Source organism: Homarus americanus, unplaced genomic scaffold (genome assembly GCF_018991925.1).
Source record: "Homarus americanus isolate GMGI-L3 unplaced genomic scaffold, GMGI_Hamer_2.0 scaffold40565, whole genome shotgun sequence".
Classification (NCBI taxonomy): Eukaryota; Metazoa; Arthropoda; class Malacostraca; order Decapoda; family Nephropidae; genus Homarus; species Homarus americanus.
Window position 1 is genome coordinate 1,574,483 of NW_024735503.1, and position 15,024 is coordinate 1,589,506.

A 15,024-nucleotide genomic window follows, 5' to 3' on the forward strand; every position below is an offset into this window, starting at 1 on the left:
GGAGCCACAAGGAAAAGTTTGTCCCTCCCTACACATGAAGCCAACACACAGGACCGACATACGAGGACCCCGAGTAAATAACTCCCTCCATGCACCTTATCTACACATGGAAGGATGATCTACCTCAAACATAACAAGGATGGACACTTACCGGAGCTCTATAAGGGGAAGCGATGGAGTCCCTGATATGTGGAGAGGACTCGATGTGACCTCGGTGGAAGCCTACAGGTTCGGCCGCCCCCGTCTCTTCCGCCGCGTACGGGACGACGAAGGGCGCTCTCTGAGGTGCCGCGGAGGGTTCTGAGTGAACAATTGGTCCTTTGTGCCGTATGTTGTACTCCGAGGGCGAGATACTGGAGGGGGAGATGATGAGATGTTTGAGCAGTTGAAAGTGGAGGATGATTGAGATGATTGAAGAGGAGGCATTGAAAGAGGAAGATGTGGTGAAGGAGAGATATTTGTGGAGTTGGAGGTGGAGACGATAACATAATGGAGAAGGAAAGTGTAAAGAAGATAATAGAGGGATAGGTGGATAAAATGTTGATGAACAAAGAGACATAGGATGAATAGAACATAATCAGCTGAGCATTAACACAACCACATTGAAGAGTCTCTCTCTCTCTCTCTCTCTCTCTCTCTCTCTTTTCACTCTTTACTCATTCTTTCCTCCCCTCTCCATCTCTTACAATGAGGGGGACAGAGAACCCACCTGTAGCTGTAGAGGATCTTCTTGTAGGTGGGTACGTGATCACGTAAGGGCTCCGGGGGCTGAACGTAGAAGGGAGTGGAGATGAGGCGACTCTGTTCTCCAATCCCTGGCTGCAGCGACAGGGCGTTTGTAGCCGCCACTGCCGCCGCCAGCACCACCACCAGCAACATCTTTCACCTGGCCCACCTCCTGCTGGATACAGAGATTAACAGAGGTTAGGTTAGGTTAAGTTAGGTCATGCAAGTTCTTACTAAATAGCATAGGCACTTATCAACAGCATGTCATACGTACACTAAGACCAATACAATAATAGGTTACACTTGTTTACAATCAATAGCATTTACTGAAGGATGAGATCGGCCAAGTGGACACAGAGCTCGTCTCCTGTCCCTAGGGAGTCTGGTTTGCACTTAGGATACCCCCAGTCTGTCTGGCTGTGAATTGGTACCTAAATTTACAGCTTGGGAAATGAAGGCGGTCAAGTGTAGTGTCAACGACACTGCCTTCTGCTTTCTTATGTACTCAGGGCTTCCTGTTTTGTGTGCTGTATCAGTATTGCCCTTTCTGGTTTTGTCAAGTAAAATTGTGATAATTCAGAATACCACCAAACCACACAGGAAACAAACTACCCCATTAATTTCAGGCCAAATATTTAAATTTTTGTGCTGCAAAATGTACTGTACGCCCCCTCCACACACATAAAATCGTAAATTTTCTCCGTCCAGCACCAGGTCAATGTCCGCAGTCTTCAGCGTCTACTTACACTTTTCCGCCTCAACCCGACTCCCCCCCCCCTAAAAAAACAGCCACACCCATCTAGCAAGTCATTGCCACATCATCATTTGGGTAATATATCCAGGACAGGTGTAATTACCTAATGATCCGCCCATTCTTCTCCAACCCAGCCATTGTGTTGTGGGGGCGAGGGCAATGAGAGAGCGCGAGGCCCACCATAAAGAGAGAGAATGGGGCATAAATCTTCGTTATGTTAGGGAGGGAAAGCCTTCAAATAGTCGACATTAAATATAAATTAAGATTTCGTGCAAATAAAATAATAATGAGATTATGTGGGTAGTACCTGAATACGCTCCAGCATTACAGTATATTTAGTTACATATATGACTTCGCTTTTAGCCATAACATCCGATGCCTGATTAATCTATACGACCTGTTAACTACGGAGAGATGGTAATTTTTCGTTGCATCAGGGGTAATGTTTGTAATGTTTGATAGTAAATATGAATTAAACTTACACAATTGTTGACTTCTGGGGGAAGAATATACGATAAAGATTCGGTAGCAGACATGGACATAAACTACTAACTAAAAACGCTTCTATGGTGCCTCTCATTGTCGATAGGAACTATACATTAAATTCTCAGTCTGTGGAGTCATTTGGGAAACACCGTGAAATAATGTGAATAATTCCCGGATATATAATTTGGATTCTTTATATATTTGAGAATCATTATACATCATAATATTCAAAGCATAGAAACAAAAACGAGCTTCTTAACACAAAAATACGAGCCTAAATTTTCCTCCTGTCAGGGGTAACTCGTCTAATTGTTTACAGCGCCCACATTCAGACTTTCAGTTTAATTAAATTCGTGTTTGTGAACCTCTTAAGGGGTGACTGTGTAGGAGGGACCGTGTTAGTAGCTCTTGAACACATAATTTGTTTATATATAAGAAATGAATTTATATGAGAGAATGCAGTGAAAATATGTCCCACCTCCCTGCCTCCTCACCTGTCCCACCTCCCCGTCCCCTCACCTGTCCCACCTACCCGTCTCCTTACCTGTCCCACCCCCCCGCCGTCCCCTCACCTGTCCCACCTCCCCATCCCCTCACCTGTCCCACCTACCCGTCCCCTTACCTGTCCCACCTCCCTGCCTCCTTACCTGCCCTCCCATACTGGTAATACTGGTACCCGGTTCAGTGGTATCCAAGCATCTTGTCATCTCTGTCGTCTTCTGTCTGTCTGTCTGTCTGTCTTTTTCCAGGGTTTCTTTTCATTCCTTTCATATATTACTTTCTTCACTTTCTTAATCTTTCTTTAATTTTACTTATTTAATGTTTTCATCTATTATTCTCGTCTCCCTCCCTCTCTCTTTACTCCCTCTCCCTCTCACTCTCACTCTCCCTCTCCCTCTCCCACCTTCATCACACCATCAGTGAGGCGTGGCAACATCATCTCTCCACCTCTTCCTCGCTCTCCCTCATCTCTGAGACCAAAACATTTAAACCTTCCCTTTTTTCTTTTTTATTTTAAGGCGCGTCAGATTTTTTTATCCTCTCCCCCTCTCCTTTTTACCTCCCCTCGACCCTCTTTTCCCCATCCCTTTTCCTTCCCACCTTGCCACACCCTCTTTCTTCCCATACCCTCCCTTCCTCCCTCACATCCTCCCCTGCCCTCTCCCTCCCCACCCTCCCCCCTCATATCCTTCTGCCCTTCCCTTGCTCCTCCTCCCTTCCTCCTCCTTCCTCCTCACACTGTTCCCTGCTCCCCCCCTCCCCCTCCCCAGGCTAGCAGGAGGTACGCGACACACCCAGAGAAGGGAAACAAGTCAAGCCTCAAGGTCAGTGATCCCCCAAACTTGCTGCTCAAGAGGTTGGTAGTCAGGAGGGTGAAGTCGTGGCGGGGAGGAGAGGAAGAGGGAAAGAAGAAGAAGGGGGGAGAGGAATGTTGGAAGGGAAGTAGAAAGAGAAGGAATAAGGAGAATTGTGGGAGGGAGAGAGAGAGAGGGGGAGGATGATAAGGAAGAGGCGGAGGGAGTGAAGGAGGAAAAGAAACAGAACACGCAAGAAAACGCGAACAGAGAGACAACACGACGAAGGAGAGAGAACGGAAGAGTAGATAATGAGAGTATGAAACGGATAGAGACAGAGATAAAAAGGGATAATCAAAGAGATAAGAGAAAAAGAACTACTGATACAGCTATAACTATACATACGTCCCCCATAGATTAAAAACAACCCATACAATGAGGTTACACATTATATTCTCGGGATGACGTCAGGATTAAGAACCCCATTTTACTTTACCTGACGAATAAATACCCAAACATTAACTTAACCTAACCTAACCTAACCCAAACATTAACCTAACCTAACCTAACCTAACCCAAACATTAACCTAACCTAACCCAATCCACCCTAATGCTAACCTAACCTTATCTATTGCTAACCTAACCTAACCCCACTCAGGTAAAGCTTTATAGTGTGTTTAATCATCATATTCATAGATAAGCTGGGGTGTCTAATCTTCACGTCGTATCATCCTCAGACGGAAAAACAAACAATCCTAACGTAAGCGTCCTTGTGTGCCGAGAAGGATTCCTACCAATGGGAATCCTACACAACAGGAGGGCCGTGTGTGTGTGTATAGGTGTTAATGTCCTGTTATTACACCAACACCGTCAGCCTATAGTAATGTGTGTCTTCAAGTTGTTTAGTTTGGTATTTCTGAAGGTCGTATGTTGTCTGTTAAGGTCGTATGTTGTGTGTTTAGGTCGTATGTTGTCTGTTAAGGTCGTATGTTGTGTGTTTAGGTCGTATGTTGTGTGTTTTTCCCTCCCTCACTCACTGTTGTGTTTACGAAGTGTTCCTCCACCTCGCCGCCACACCCCGAGGTTAGCTGTCGAACTGGAATTACCTGTAAACTGGTGGCAATATATCACACACTCATCCACTTGTAAAACATAAAAAAAACTAAAGGAACTGCAGGTTTATTTCTCTCTTCAACATACTGATAGGAATCCTTGTTTATTTATTTATTTATTCTGAGTGATGAAAGGTAAACCCGTTTATACTGGGTGTTCAAAGAAGTTGGTTTTAAGATCAATGCTACCAGTTTTTTCCTTTTTATTCTCAACAAGAACTTCAACACTGATAATGATGTATAATCTAAATCGCCGCTATCTTGCTTGTTATATGACGCAGATTATAGACATCAAAACCATTGAAAGTCTTACTCAAACTTAAACTGGGATTAATGATAGAAAACGGGTTTATTTTCTCTCATAAAGAGATTCATTTAAGGGATAACTTCAGTGTTGGTAAGAATTACACTCCTATATATCACAAACCCTTAACATCAACGTAGATAAATTTAGATATATTTTATTTGGGAACATTTTTATAGGGATTAATAATAAACAAAAGCTTAGTCGCCCAGTATAAAGAGAGATTAGTTTTTTCTGGTATCAGTTTTCTGTTAAATAGGAGACGTTAATATTGGTACAATAGCAGTCAAAGCCATTCCACTCTGCTTATTGTGGTGCTGTGTTTAATCATTAATTAAATATATAAATATTCAACACTTGCCATTTGTTTATTAGGTATAAAAAAAAATTCGCCTCGTTTTCTTTAATTTACGATATCTATTTAATGGGAAACTTCACCAATTCATTGAGCCTTGTCTGTGTTCACCCACTGAAAATTTAAGACGTGCTTGCAGGATAATAATATAATCTAGTCTAATTTTCACGCCTACGAAGATTTTACTGAGCCAATCTCTATCAAAACAGTGAAATTTAAGACACTGAAGATTATACCCAACCAGTTATCAACACACACACCCGTTAATATGTTCTGAAGAAATTACGAAATTTTTTCTCGTGTGCATTTTCTATTTAAGGGGAGACTTCAACACTTGTATCGGTAACCACTACGATTGCTCCGCCTTAACATATTATAATACTGGAAGCTAAAACTGGGCCTTGCGTCTCATCAACAATTCATAATGTGTGTTTTGCATGATATCTCTGCCTCGGGAGCCAAATTTGCATACTGGAACGAGCAACTAAATGATGTATGTATGATGATGATGATGCAGGAAGGGAGTAGCAGGGAGGAAAGGAGTGGCAGGGAGGAAGGGAGTGACAGGGAGGAAGGGAGTGACAGGGAGGAAGGGAGTGACAGGGAGGGAGGTAGTGGGATGGAGGAAGGGAGTGGCAGGAAGCGACGGAGTGGGAGGGAGACGGACGCAGTGGGAGGAAGGGAGAAGGAGGGAGGAAGGAGAAGGAGGGAGAGGGAGGAGGGAGGGAGGGAGGGAGGGAGGGGGAAAGAGGGATAAAGAAGGGAAGAAGAAGCATATTGTGGAAGTAGAAAAATGGGAGGGAGATTGAAGGAGAGGGAAATTGATAAGAATGAAGGATAGGTTGAGGAAAGAGGAGTAAGAGGAAGGAAGAGTGGGGTAGAAGGAAGGAGTGAGGACGGGCGAAGGAGTGTAGGAGAAAGAGAGGAGGAAGAACAGAGGAAGGAAGGAAGGAAAGAATATATATCCAAGAAATCTAACAATAGAGCTACAAAATCTGCAGCTAAATATCGAAAAACCCAAAGCTAAGTTCGACTTTTTGAAGCCGAATCCAGAAAAATCCTTAGTTATATTTCAAAATCCGAAGCTAAATCCCAAAATCCGAAGCTGAATCCCTAAAATCCGCAGGTAAATTCGAGGAGCTGGAGTCGAGAGCTAAAGGTGACTGAACTCTTACGTAACTGAGCCGCTGACTTAGCTGTGGGAAGTTTGAAGCTAAAATGATCATCCATTTGCACTGTGTATAACAATTTAGCACCTTCTAAACCCTCCTTTATTTATTATCGTTGAGTCTTGTTATTCTTTCTTATTCTTGTTTTTATTGTCATTATTATTTTCCTGTTAGTTTTCCATATTTCGTATTCTTTGTTTTTACGTTTTTTCCTTTGTTTCCCTTCCTTCCTTTCTCTTTTCTTTCCTCCCTCTCTCCTACCCATCCTCCCTACCTCCCTATCCTCTGTTCCTTTCGTATGTACGCAGTGCAGCTTCTCCTTAACTCCCCCCCCTCCTCCTCCCCCCAACACCCCACTAGACAAGGGGGGGGAGGGAAGGGGGAAGGAGGGGGGGGGGAGGGTTTGAAGAATAATGGCCGCGTGTTGGGTAGGATTAAATGCCTTCGAGATCATGCTGCTGATTTTAACGGGACAAACCTGTTCTCTTGTGGCCAAGCCCATCTACGCCCCGTCCCATCAAACCCCACCCCATCCCCCATCCCCCATCCCAGTCTCAGCACCCCATCCCCCATCCCAGTCTCAGCATCCCATCATCCCTCCCTATCTGTCAATTAACCACTCTTGCTTACGAGCCACCCTGTCCAATCTCCTGTCCTATCCTATCCACTTTTCATCCACTATCCCTTAATCCACTTCCCCATGGGCTCCTATTTTTACCCCCCTATGCCATTCTTCCTATTCCCCATTATCCTCCTCGTCCTTCTTCCCCTTCTTGCATATCTGTGTCACCTCTATACCCATCACCATCTTGTACAGTCACTTCCCCCTTCCCCGTTCCTCTCCTCCTCCTCCTCCTCCTCCTGCCTACCACAACACACTTCCTACATACCTGTGGCGTCGTTACACTCCTCCTTACACCCTAATACACCTATCACCATCCCATCCAGTTACTCCCTTCCCCTCCCTCTTCCTCTCCCCCTGACACACTTCTGCATACCATTGGCTTTTCTACACGCCCTCACAACACCCATCTACACCTTCCCGCAGTCCCGCCTCCTCTGATATACTCTCAGTACACACGGGTCCACTGCTGGGTGTATTAATATTACCAGGTCTGTGTACTTTGCTAGTGTACAATGTTGTTGTTATTATTGTTGTTTCGTTGTTGTTGTTGTTGTTGTTGTTGTGATCAAAGGGTTGAATCATCGTAATTAAGGGATTTTCACCATATTCAAAGGGCTAAGTCATCTCTTATTCAGGGGAGTTAAGACGTCTTACTCTAGCGGTGAAGTCATCGTACCCTAAACGTCAAGTTGTTGTACCGACAGGGTTTAGTCATACTTAAGGACTTAGGTCGTTGTACTCCAGGAATTACCTTATCGGACTCAAAGATTCAGGTTCAATGAACTCATGAGTACGAGAAAGTCTTAGGGGTTATTTTTCCTCTCGTACTCTACGGGTTAAAGTACAAACAAAGACACAAACTAGCAGGTCGTCTCGGTGCCTAGTTGAGTGATCTCCGTACTAGCCGGAGTGTGTCAGCCAACCCCCATCCCCTGGACCAGTGTCAGGATTGATAACACTACTGACACTCACCACCTCACTCCCTCCCTCATTACTCCCAACTCCCTAATTTTAGCCGTGTACTCATCAAAATCCCTCCCATGTCTCCCTGGACACTCAGTCACTCTCCAACCTGGAAATGCCATCCCTCAGTGACCTCCACCACCAAGCACTGGAAAGGTTTGGCCGTGGACTACTGCACCACCCTCGCCATCGCCACCTCCTGCAGCCCCCCACCCAACTCGCGCAGTCCGCCACTACAACAAAATTCAGCCCATAAGAGCCCGCACCGATAGATATAAGAACAGCACCAACCCATCTATTGTTAAAATAATAAACAACTCCTGATTTATGTACTGTACAGCCCTGTAAATGTATTCAATGCATATTATATCATTATGTCTAAATCAAATGTAAGTCTGTATATTTTCACCCACCGGCTGCAACTCTATTAATAAACCGTTTATTATCATTATTATTATTATTATTATTATTATTATTATTATTATTACACTCCACCTCCCTGACTTCCAACTCCCTAATTTAACCATTGTACTCACCCACCGTCGACCTGAACTCCCTCCTGACCAGCCAGTAGGGATGGGAACACCTCAACTTACCTGCAAAAGGAAAAAAAATACATTAACATTTAAATAGTTCCTCCCACACACACACACACAGGTGACAGAAGGACCCAACACCGTGGACCAGAGATTGACCGCCTCCACTCCTCCGCTTCCAGTCGACGCCCAACATTACTCATCAGCTTCTCCATTGCTGTGAGCTTACGACACAGCAGGAGATTCGATACTAGAAGGTTCTATAGTATTATGATCTTACGGTACAGTTATTCAGACAGAGTATAATAAATAAAGACAATAATAAGAGCGGGAGATATTTACTGTATATGATAACTTCTCTCCCAGCGACGATATAGTAGATAAATAATTCCTTCCATCTATATGTTTTTTCTAGTAAACATTTTAGAAATCAACCACTAAGAATTAACAAAGATAAGCAACTGAAAATTCTATTGGAACAGGACTGTACAGGAACTGAATATCTACCAACGACCAAAAGGTTAACAATATCCTCTAGAAACAAATAAATATATGATTTTATAAAGAATTTCAATAAAAACAATAAAATCAATAAGAAAAAGCAATAGAAAAATATATAATACAAACACGCATTACTTAAAATAAACATCCAAAGAAATATTATTATCTACAGACTATAAAATATACACAGATGTATTTAAATATAGCCGCCTTCCCGCTGCCAGACAACACCCGCGATAAAGCTTTCAGCGCCTCTACCTGGCTCCTGGTATCTATGATCGCGTCTGATTGGCGTTTATTTCTCTTTGCCTCTTTAAACTGCCAAATATCTCCAGCATAAAATCTATCAAATTACGAATAATATCGGTTAATATTTTAATAACGAATAATGTGTGAAAATATACGATGGCCATCCGTAGATATTTTCAGTGAGATACCTGAAGATTTTTATGCCATGAGTACCGTACAAATCAATTCCCTTATACTCTTTTCACAGCTTTTGTTGAAGTAGAAAAAAGGTAATCCCTGACGTAAAAAGACCTAAGACTAATTTATCCTAGGTTAGAATCTCGCACAGGCATAAAACTCAACCACAGCGGCCATAAAATCTCGTTTACAAGTGTGGGGAGGAGGCGGCCAAGTAGCTACAAGCGACGCACGCTTCTGGAGTTTCAAGAGTCCCAGCAAGGGTCAGTTAACACAAACACCTGGATGATAGTGAAAGGAATACAACTCATTTATACTCCACAAAAGGATCTAAAACCTTAATAGGATCAGCTAAAACAGTCGCCTACACAGAGTTGAGAGAATTAAAGATCTTATATACAACGTTATTAGTTATCAAATCTAAATGCTTTTATTGGTTATAAAACTTAAACACGATACAAATAAAAGGAAAGGCGATACAAGTGTCATAATAGCTGAACACTTTTATTAGGACATCCCAATACGATAAAGAAGACCGAAGCCGTTACTGGGTATCTGAACCTCCATCTTGGGTAAAACATTTAGGTTTATCTAAAACAAAAGAGGAGCGGTGTGAGCTAGATGAAGGATTTGATCGGGGAAAGGGTTTTAAGTGATAACAGCCTTTACTATAAAAGGCTTGTCTCTATTTCGGGCACACACCAGGGCGCCCAACCCACGCCAGGGGGTCCTGCTCATTAAGGGTTCAGCCCACTAAGGAGCCAACCCATGCCAGTGGTCAAGGGATAGTGGGCTAGCATAGTCGAGTCGAGTGAACACTAACATACATTAGAAAACTTAAAGAAAAAATATATAATTTCCTTATTTCTTACGATTATTTACGTTTTCTTCGGCAATAGAATAAACGTTCTAACAAGAAGAGGGAATAGAGAACAACCACCAAATATATACAAGAAGCAAAAGAAATTATTGAAAGAGGAGGAAGAAATATTTTGGTTTATATGGCGGAAAATACCCAAAAAACTTTAACACTTATCTTGTTTTTATTTCAACCTTCCTAATATTTTATTTTCGTTCCTCTCTCCTTTTATTTATTTTTCCTTTCCTTCTTATTCTCATTTTTCTCTCCTTTTTCTTCTGTTCTTTTTCTAGTCTTTATTCTCCTTTTATCTCTCCTCCTTCTATCTCCATTTACTCATCATCATCATCTCTCTCTGTTCCCTTTATCAAATAATCTAACCATCATAATAGAGGTGTGTGTGTGAGACTGAACACCATCGGCAGCAGTAATTACAATCTTCTTCAGGTAAGCGTGACTCCCAACAGGTGTAAGGCGTCGCCCTGGGTTCGAAATCTCAAGGCTTCAGACACTTGAGTTAATCCCTCCACCCCCCCCCCCTCCCTCTACCAGGATGGGATTCTCAATGGCTCGTGCGTTATTTCTATCCTTCGTAACTGAAGGTGTGAGAACGTATCTAAACGGATCACTTAAGGTACGGTCTGGGTGTAGGGTATCGTAAGTAGGTGTAGGTTATCGTAAATGGGTGTAAGGTATCGTAAATGGGTTTTAGTGGGAGTTGCAGTTGGTTGGAAGTCGTTGGGTGATGGTAAGTGGGTGGGTGGGTGGGTGGGTGTCGCTCTTGGGTGAACAATAAGAGAAATAGAAGGAATGTCGGCGTCGTGTTTGTTGTGGTGGGTGGCAGCGGGTAATGTTTTTAAGTAGTGGGTGGTGTCAACATGTGTTTATTGGGTGGGTGGGTGGGTGGGTGGGTGGGCGGTGGCTCAAGGTGGCGTCCTAAGATTGCCAGTTATAAGTCTCGTCTGTAATTTACTGCCGATTGGATGACACCTCCCCAGTATCTGATCCTCACTCAGGTGCTAAATTCCAAGCCAAAAAGAAAATCCCTCAATAGACTTAAAGTAAACTGACCAGAAGAAAAGAAAATACTATTATCCCCGCATTGTGTTTACGTCTTGTCGTCAACAAATCAACAGATCCCTTTATACGATAAGATTCGATTAATCATCACTTGTCACATTCGAGGATCCGATCTTTATTAACATCCTGACGTTTATTCTTCCCACGATTTCGGCGTCTATTGAATTCTTTTGTAGTATCCAGACAAAACAACTATTAACTCAATACCCCCTTTTGTTCTAGCAGACTAATAATGAACAATTATTATCACAAGTCATTAGTGCATTGAGCTCTCCTCACACTACAAAGGATAGAGTGACTAGCGAACACATGAGACGTCCGAACCCACAACACAGAAACAAAAGATGGTGGTCCTCCCCCACTGCCTCAGGCTCCCAGTCCCTTTGAAAAGTCATAAGTTAAGGCTGATCCGGATTGTCGCATCTATTCACACTATTAGGGCATCATGGGTAGTGATGCTTGGACTAGTAGTAGCAGTAGTAATAGTTGTAGTAGTAGTAATAGTTGTAGTAGTAGTAATAGTAAGAGAAGCCGTTGTCCCTCCCTCCCATTAGCCCCTCCCCTCCAACCACGAGTGTCCTTGTGCCTTTAGATTACAGGTGTTTATCCTAGAGTACAGTAATTAACCCCAGGTACAAGGTGGCCGGCGTTCATACCCGCCACAAGATACACACAGCCATGTTTATCTATACGTTCATGGCTTATGTCTGTATGCATTGCCGGGTGTAAGTTATACACACACGCAATGCAGTCTGCGCACACACAAATCTGTACACACGGACAAAAACAGCCACTGTTTATCTACACACAGACGACATGTAAATTACCCGTAACTTCAACTGCTCTGTCTCTCGGGTCGTCCTCAGGTCGTCTGAAGGTCGTCCTCTAGCTCCTGGTATAACCCACTTAAGGAGATTTATATTTCTTAATGTTTAATAATGGCTGTTTGGTGTATAGACTTACGGACTCACTTAGAAAACCTACTTAAAGACTTTAGGAGTTGTGTAGTGCATGGATCTACACTTATAATACGTACTTAAGAACCTTATTTGTTTTCTATAGTGAATTCAATCTACTTAGAGAACATATTTTACAAGACTATAGTTGTAAAAGCACAAAAATACAAGGACTTATTCCCTCATCAGTACAGGCAAACTCTGGGCTAAACCTGTTGAGGGTCATTCCTGAAGGTTACGGTGTTTAGAACGGCGTAACATAACAATACTCTCAAGATCCACAAATGGCAAAAACAAGACAAAAATAGATTAATTAAGTTATTAAGGTTTATCTATTCAGGTGTGATGTTAATTAATATCTATTCACCTGTGGATGGTACACTCCAGAAAACCATTGTTGTTTGTGGTCAATTTTTAATCATGAATAAAATAATAATTCATCTTTATATTAAATAAATTCAAAATAATAAAAAAATGTGAAATTACAACATAACACCTTAACGAACACACACACACACACTCAAGACCTCCTACTCAGACTTACCAAACCTACTCAGTTACACAATGTTACAGATCAACCTCCATATGTAGTTATTCCACAAATATAAAGTACATAGAATACATAAAATCGCATATGAGTTAAGTATCAGCGGGTTTTTTTTTGTTTGTTTTTTTACATGTAAGATAACGTGTTTGAACTTCATCCATTATTATCACGTGACCTGCAGGCGGCCGTCGGGATCTTGGCCAACACAAAACAATAACCCGAGGGACAGTGAACGAGCATAAGTTTATTTTGTTTTGCTTGTAGCATCAGCAGCCAGCACCTAATGCACCTATGAAGGCGCCAGGTGTGAATACAATATGAGTTTCCTGACCCCAATACAACCTTCAGGCAAGTCTTCAAGGTCCTCAAGCCAACTCCCGAAGAAGAAGAAGAAGAAGAAGAAGAAGAAGAAGCCCTTGGAGACGCTCAGTGCACAAGAGTAAACAACTTGAACCAACTTGCCCACACACACTGACCCCCCTTTCCCTCCCCCACCACCCCCACCCTTCGTGAATCTCTGTCTTGGATACTCTTAAGACTCTCAAAGGTCAAATCATTCCTTCAAATAAGACTCCTTGCACCAGATTCTCAAAAATATTCTTACGACAAATTCTCCCCTCCCTCCCCCACACCTAATAGTGACCAATACTCGATATAAACCTTAGGAATTAACTTATATCTACGAAGTTCTCTTAAGTTACGAGGAAAAATTTATCGTAGGAGACTGTGCATTTGAGGTCTAGTTTCCTTAAGCTTTACCTAAACTAGACACATTAACTTTGTATTAGTTAAGAGGTTCAACTGTAATTTGCTTGTTATTCTGTGATGTCATTCTAGGTGTTATTTCATATTATTTCAAAGTTATTGTTATTTTAGATTTTCTTCAATATATATATAACATTTCTCCATAACACAAGCCACTAACAACACTCCCACATTCCCCACTTGACAAACTTTTTAAAACCATATGAACGTCCCGGATCTTCCTCAGGGCGGGGGGTCATGGGAGTACTTGCCAACCGTGAGTATGTCAACAAAAGTATTGACTCGACTTGACGAAAAAGAACCATTGAAAGAGAACCTTGATGTGAGAGATGTAGGTGTCTGTGCTTACCTGTGTGTGTACCTGTGTGTGTACCTGTGTCTGTACCTGTGTCTGTACCTGTGTGTGTACCTGTGTCTGTACCTGTGTGTGTACCTGTGTCTGTACCTGTGTGTGTACCTGTGTCTGTACCTGTGTCTGTACCTGTGTCTGTACCTGTGTCTGTACCTGTGTCTGTACCTGTGTGTGTACCTGTGTCTGTACCTGTGTGTGTACCTGTGTCTGTACCTGTGTCTGTACCTGTGTCTGTACCTGTGTGTGTACCTGTGTCTGTACCTGTATTTATATTACCTGTATTTTTACCTGTATTTACACATATACCTGTAACTGTACCTGTAAATATAACTCCTATGTGTACAAGGTATTATGAAATGAAAATATATATTAATCTTTACTATTTACGAACTGTTATCTCTGGCCTCAAACTTATGGGTGAATTATATATCAAAATCTTGAGTATTCTGGGAATTTTAATCGAAACTGTATCAATCTTTTTACCAAAAAAATGTAATAAATTGAATACATTTTACACATACTGATACATTTGATACATTCTATACATGATTCTTATGCATGTTCTTGAATGAGTTATATCAATCACACGGAGTTAGTCTATTTGTTCAGAGCGTCTGGCCAATGTTGACTGAAGCTAAATATTGTAGAGTTCAGCTGCTAATTGACCCATGGCATACTCTCTCTCTCTCTCTCTCTCTCTCTCTCTCTCTCTCTCTCTCTCTGGGTCGAATCATCGAGGCCACAGGTAAAGCACAGTTGGGCACCATTAGCAAGTACGTGGGTAGGTATGGGGGTGGGTAGGTATGGGGAGGGGTAGGTGAGTAGGGAGGGGAGGGGAAGGTAGGGATGGGTTGTACACATAGGTAAATAGGTAGGTGGGAAAAGATGTAATGATACATAAATAGACAAAAAATAATGAAGGAATATTAAGGCAACAAGAATAGGGAGGGGGTGATGACAGGGTGACCAAGGGAGGGGGGGGGAGAGAGAGGGAGGGAGGGAGAGAGGGAGGGAGCATGGAGCGTGGCGAAGGAGGGAATGGGGGAGGATAGGGTGTGGAGACGGAGGGAGGATGGGGCGTAGGACGGGGTGGGGGTATGATGGTCCAAGAAAGTAAAGCTGCATCAAGGGATAAAGTCGGGTTTACCTTGACAAATAGATCCACATTTCTCCGAGGTCATCCACCTGATTTCGCAAAAATATTAATCTAATC

At 42.5% G+C, this 15,024-nt stretch overlaps 1 protein-coding gene across 4 annotated transcripts in view; it reads right to left on the reverse strand.

Annotated features, from left to right (window-relative positions):
- LOC121871198 (probable chitinase 10) overlaps positions 1-15,024 on the reverse strand; it is a 95,207-nt gene that overhangs the window by 44,764 nt on the left and 35,419 nt on the right. For all 4 annotated transcript variants that reach the window (XM_042373376.1, XM_042373375.1, XM_042373377.1 and 1 more), the window contains exons 2-3: positions 710-901; positions 152-353 (exon numbers count right to left, since the gene is read on the reverse strand). In XM_042373376.1, the coding sequence (XP_042229310.1) occupies positions 152-353; positions 710-879 (372 nt within the window). In that variant the 5' untranslated portion in view covers positions 880-901. The remainder of the gene's footprint in view (positions 1-151; positions 354-709; positions 902-15,024) is intronic.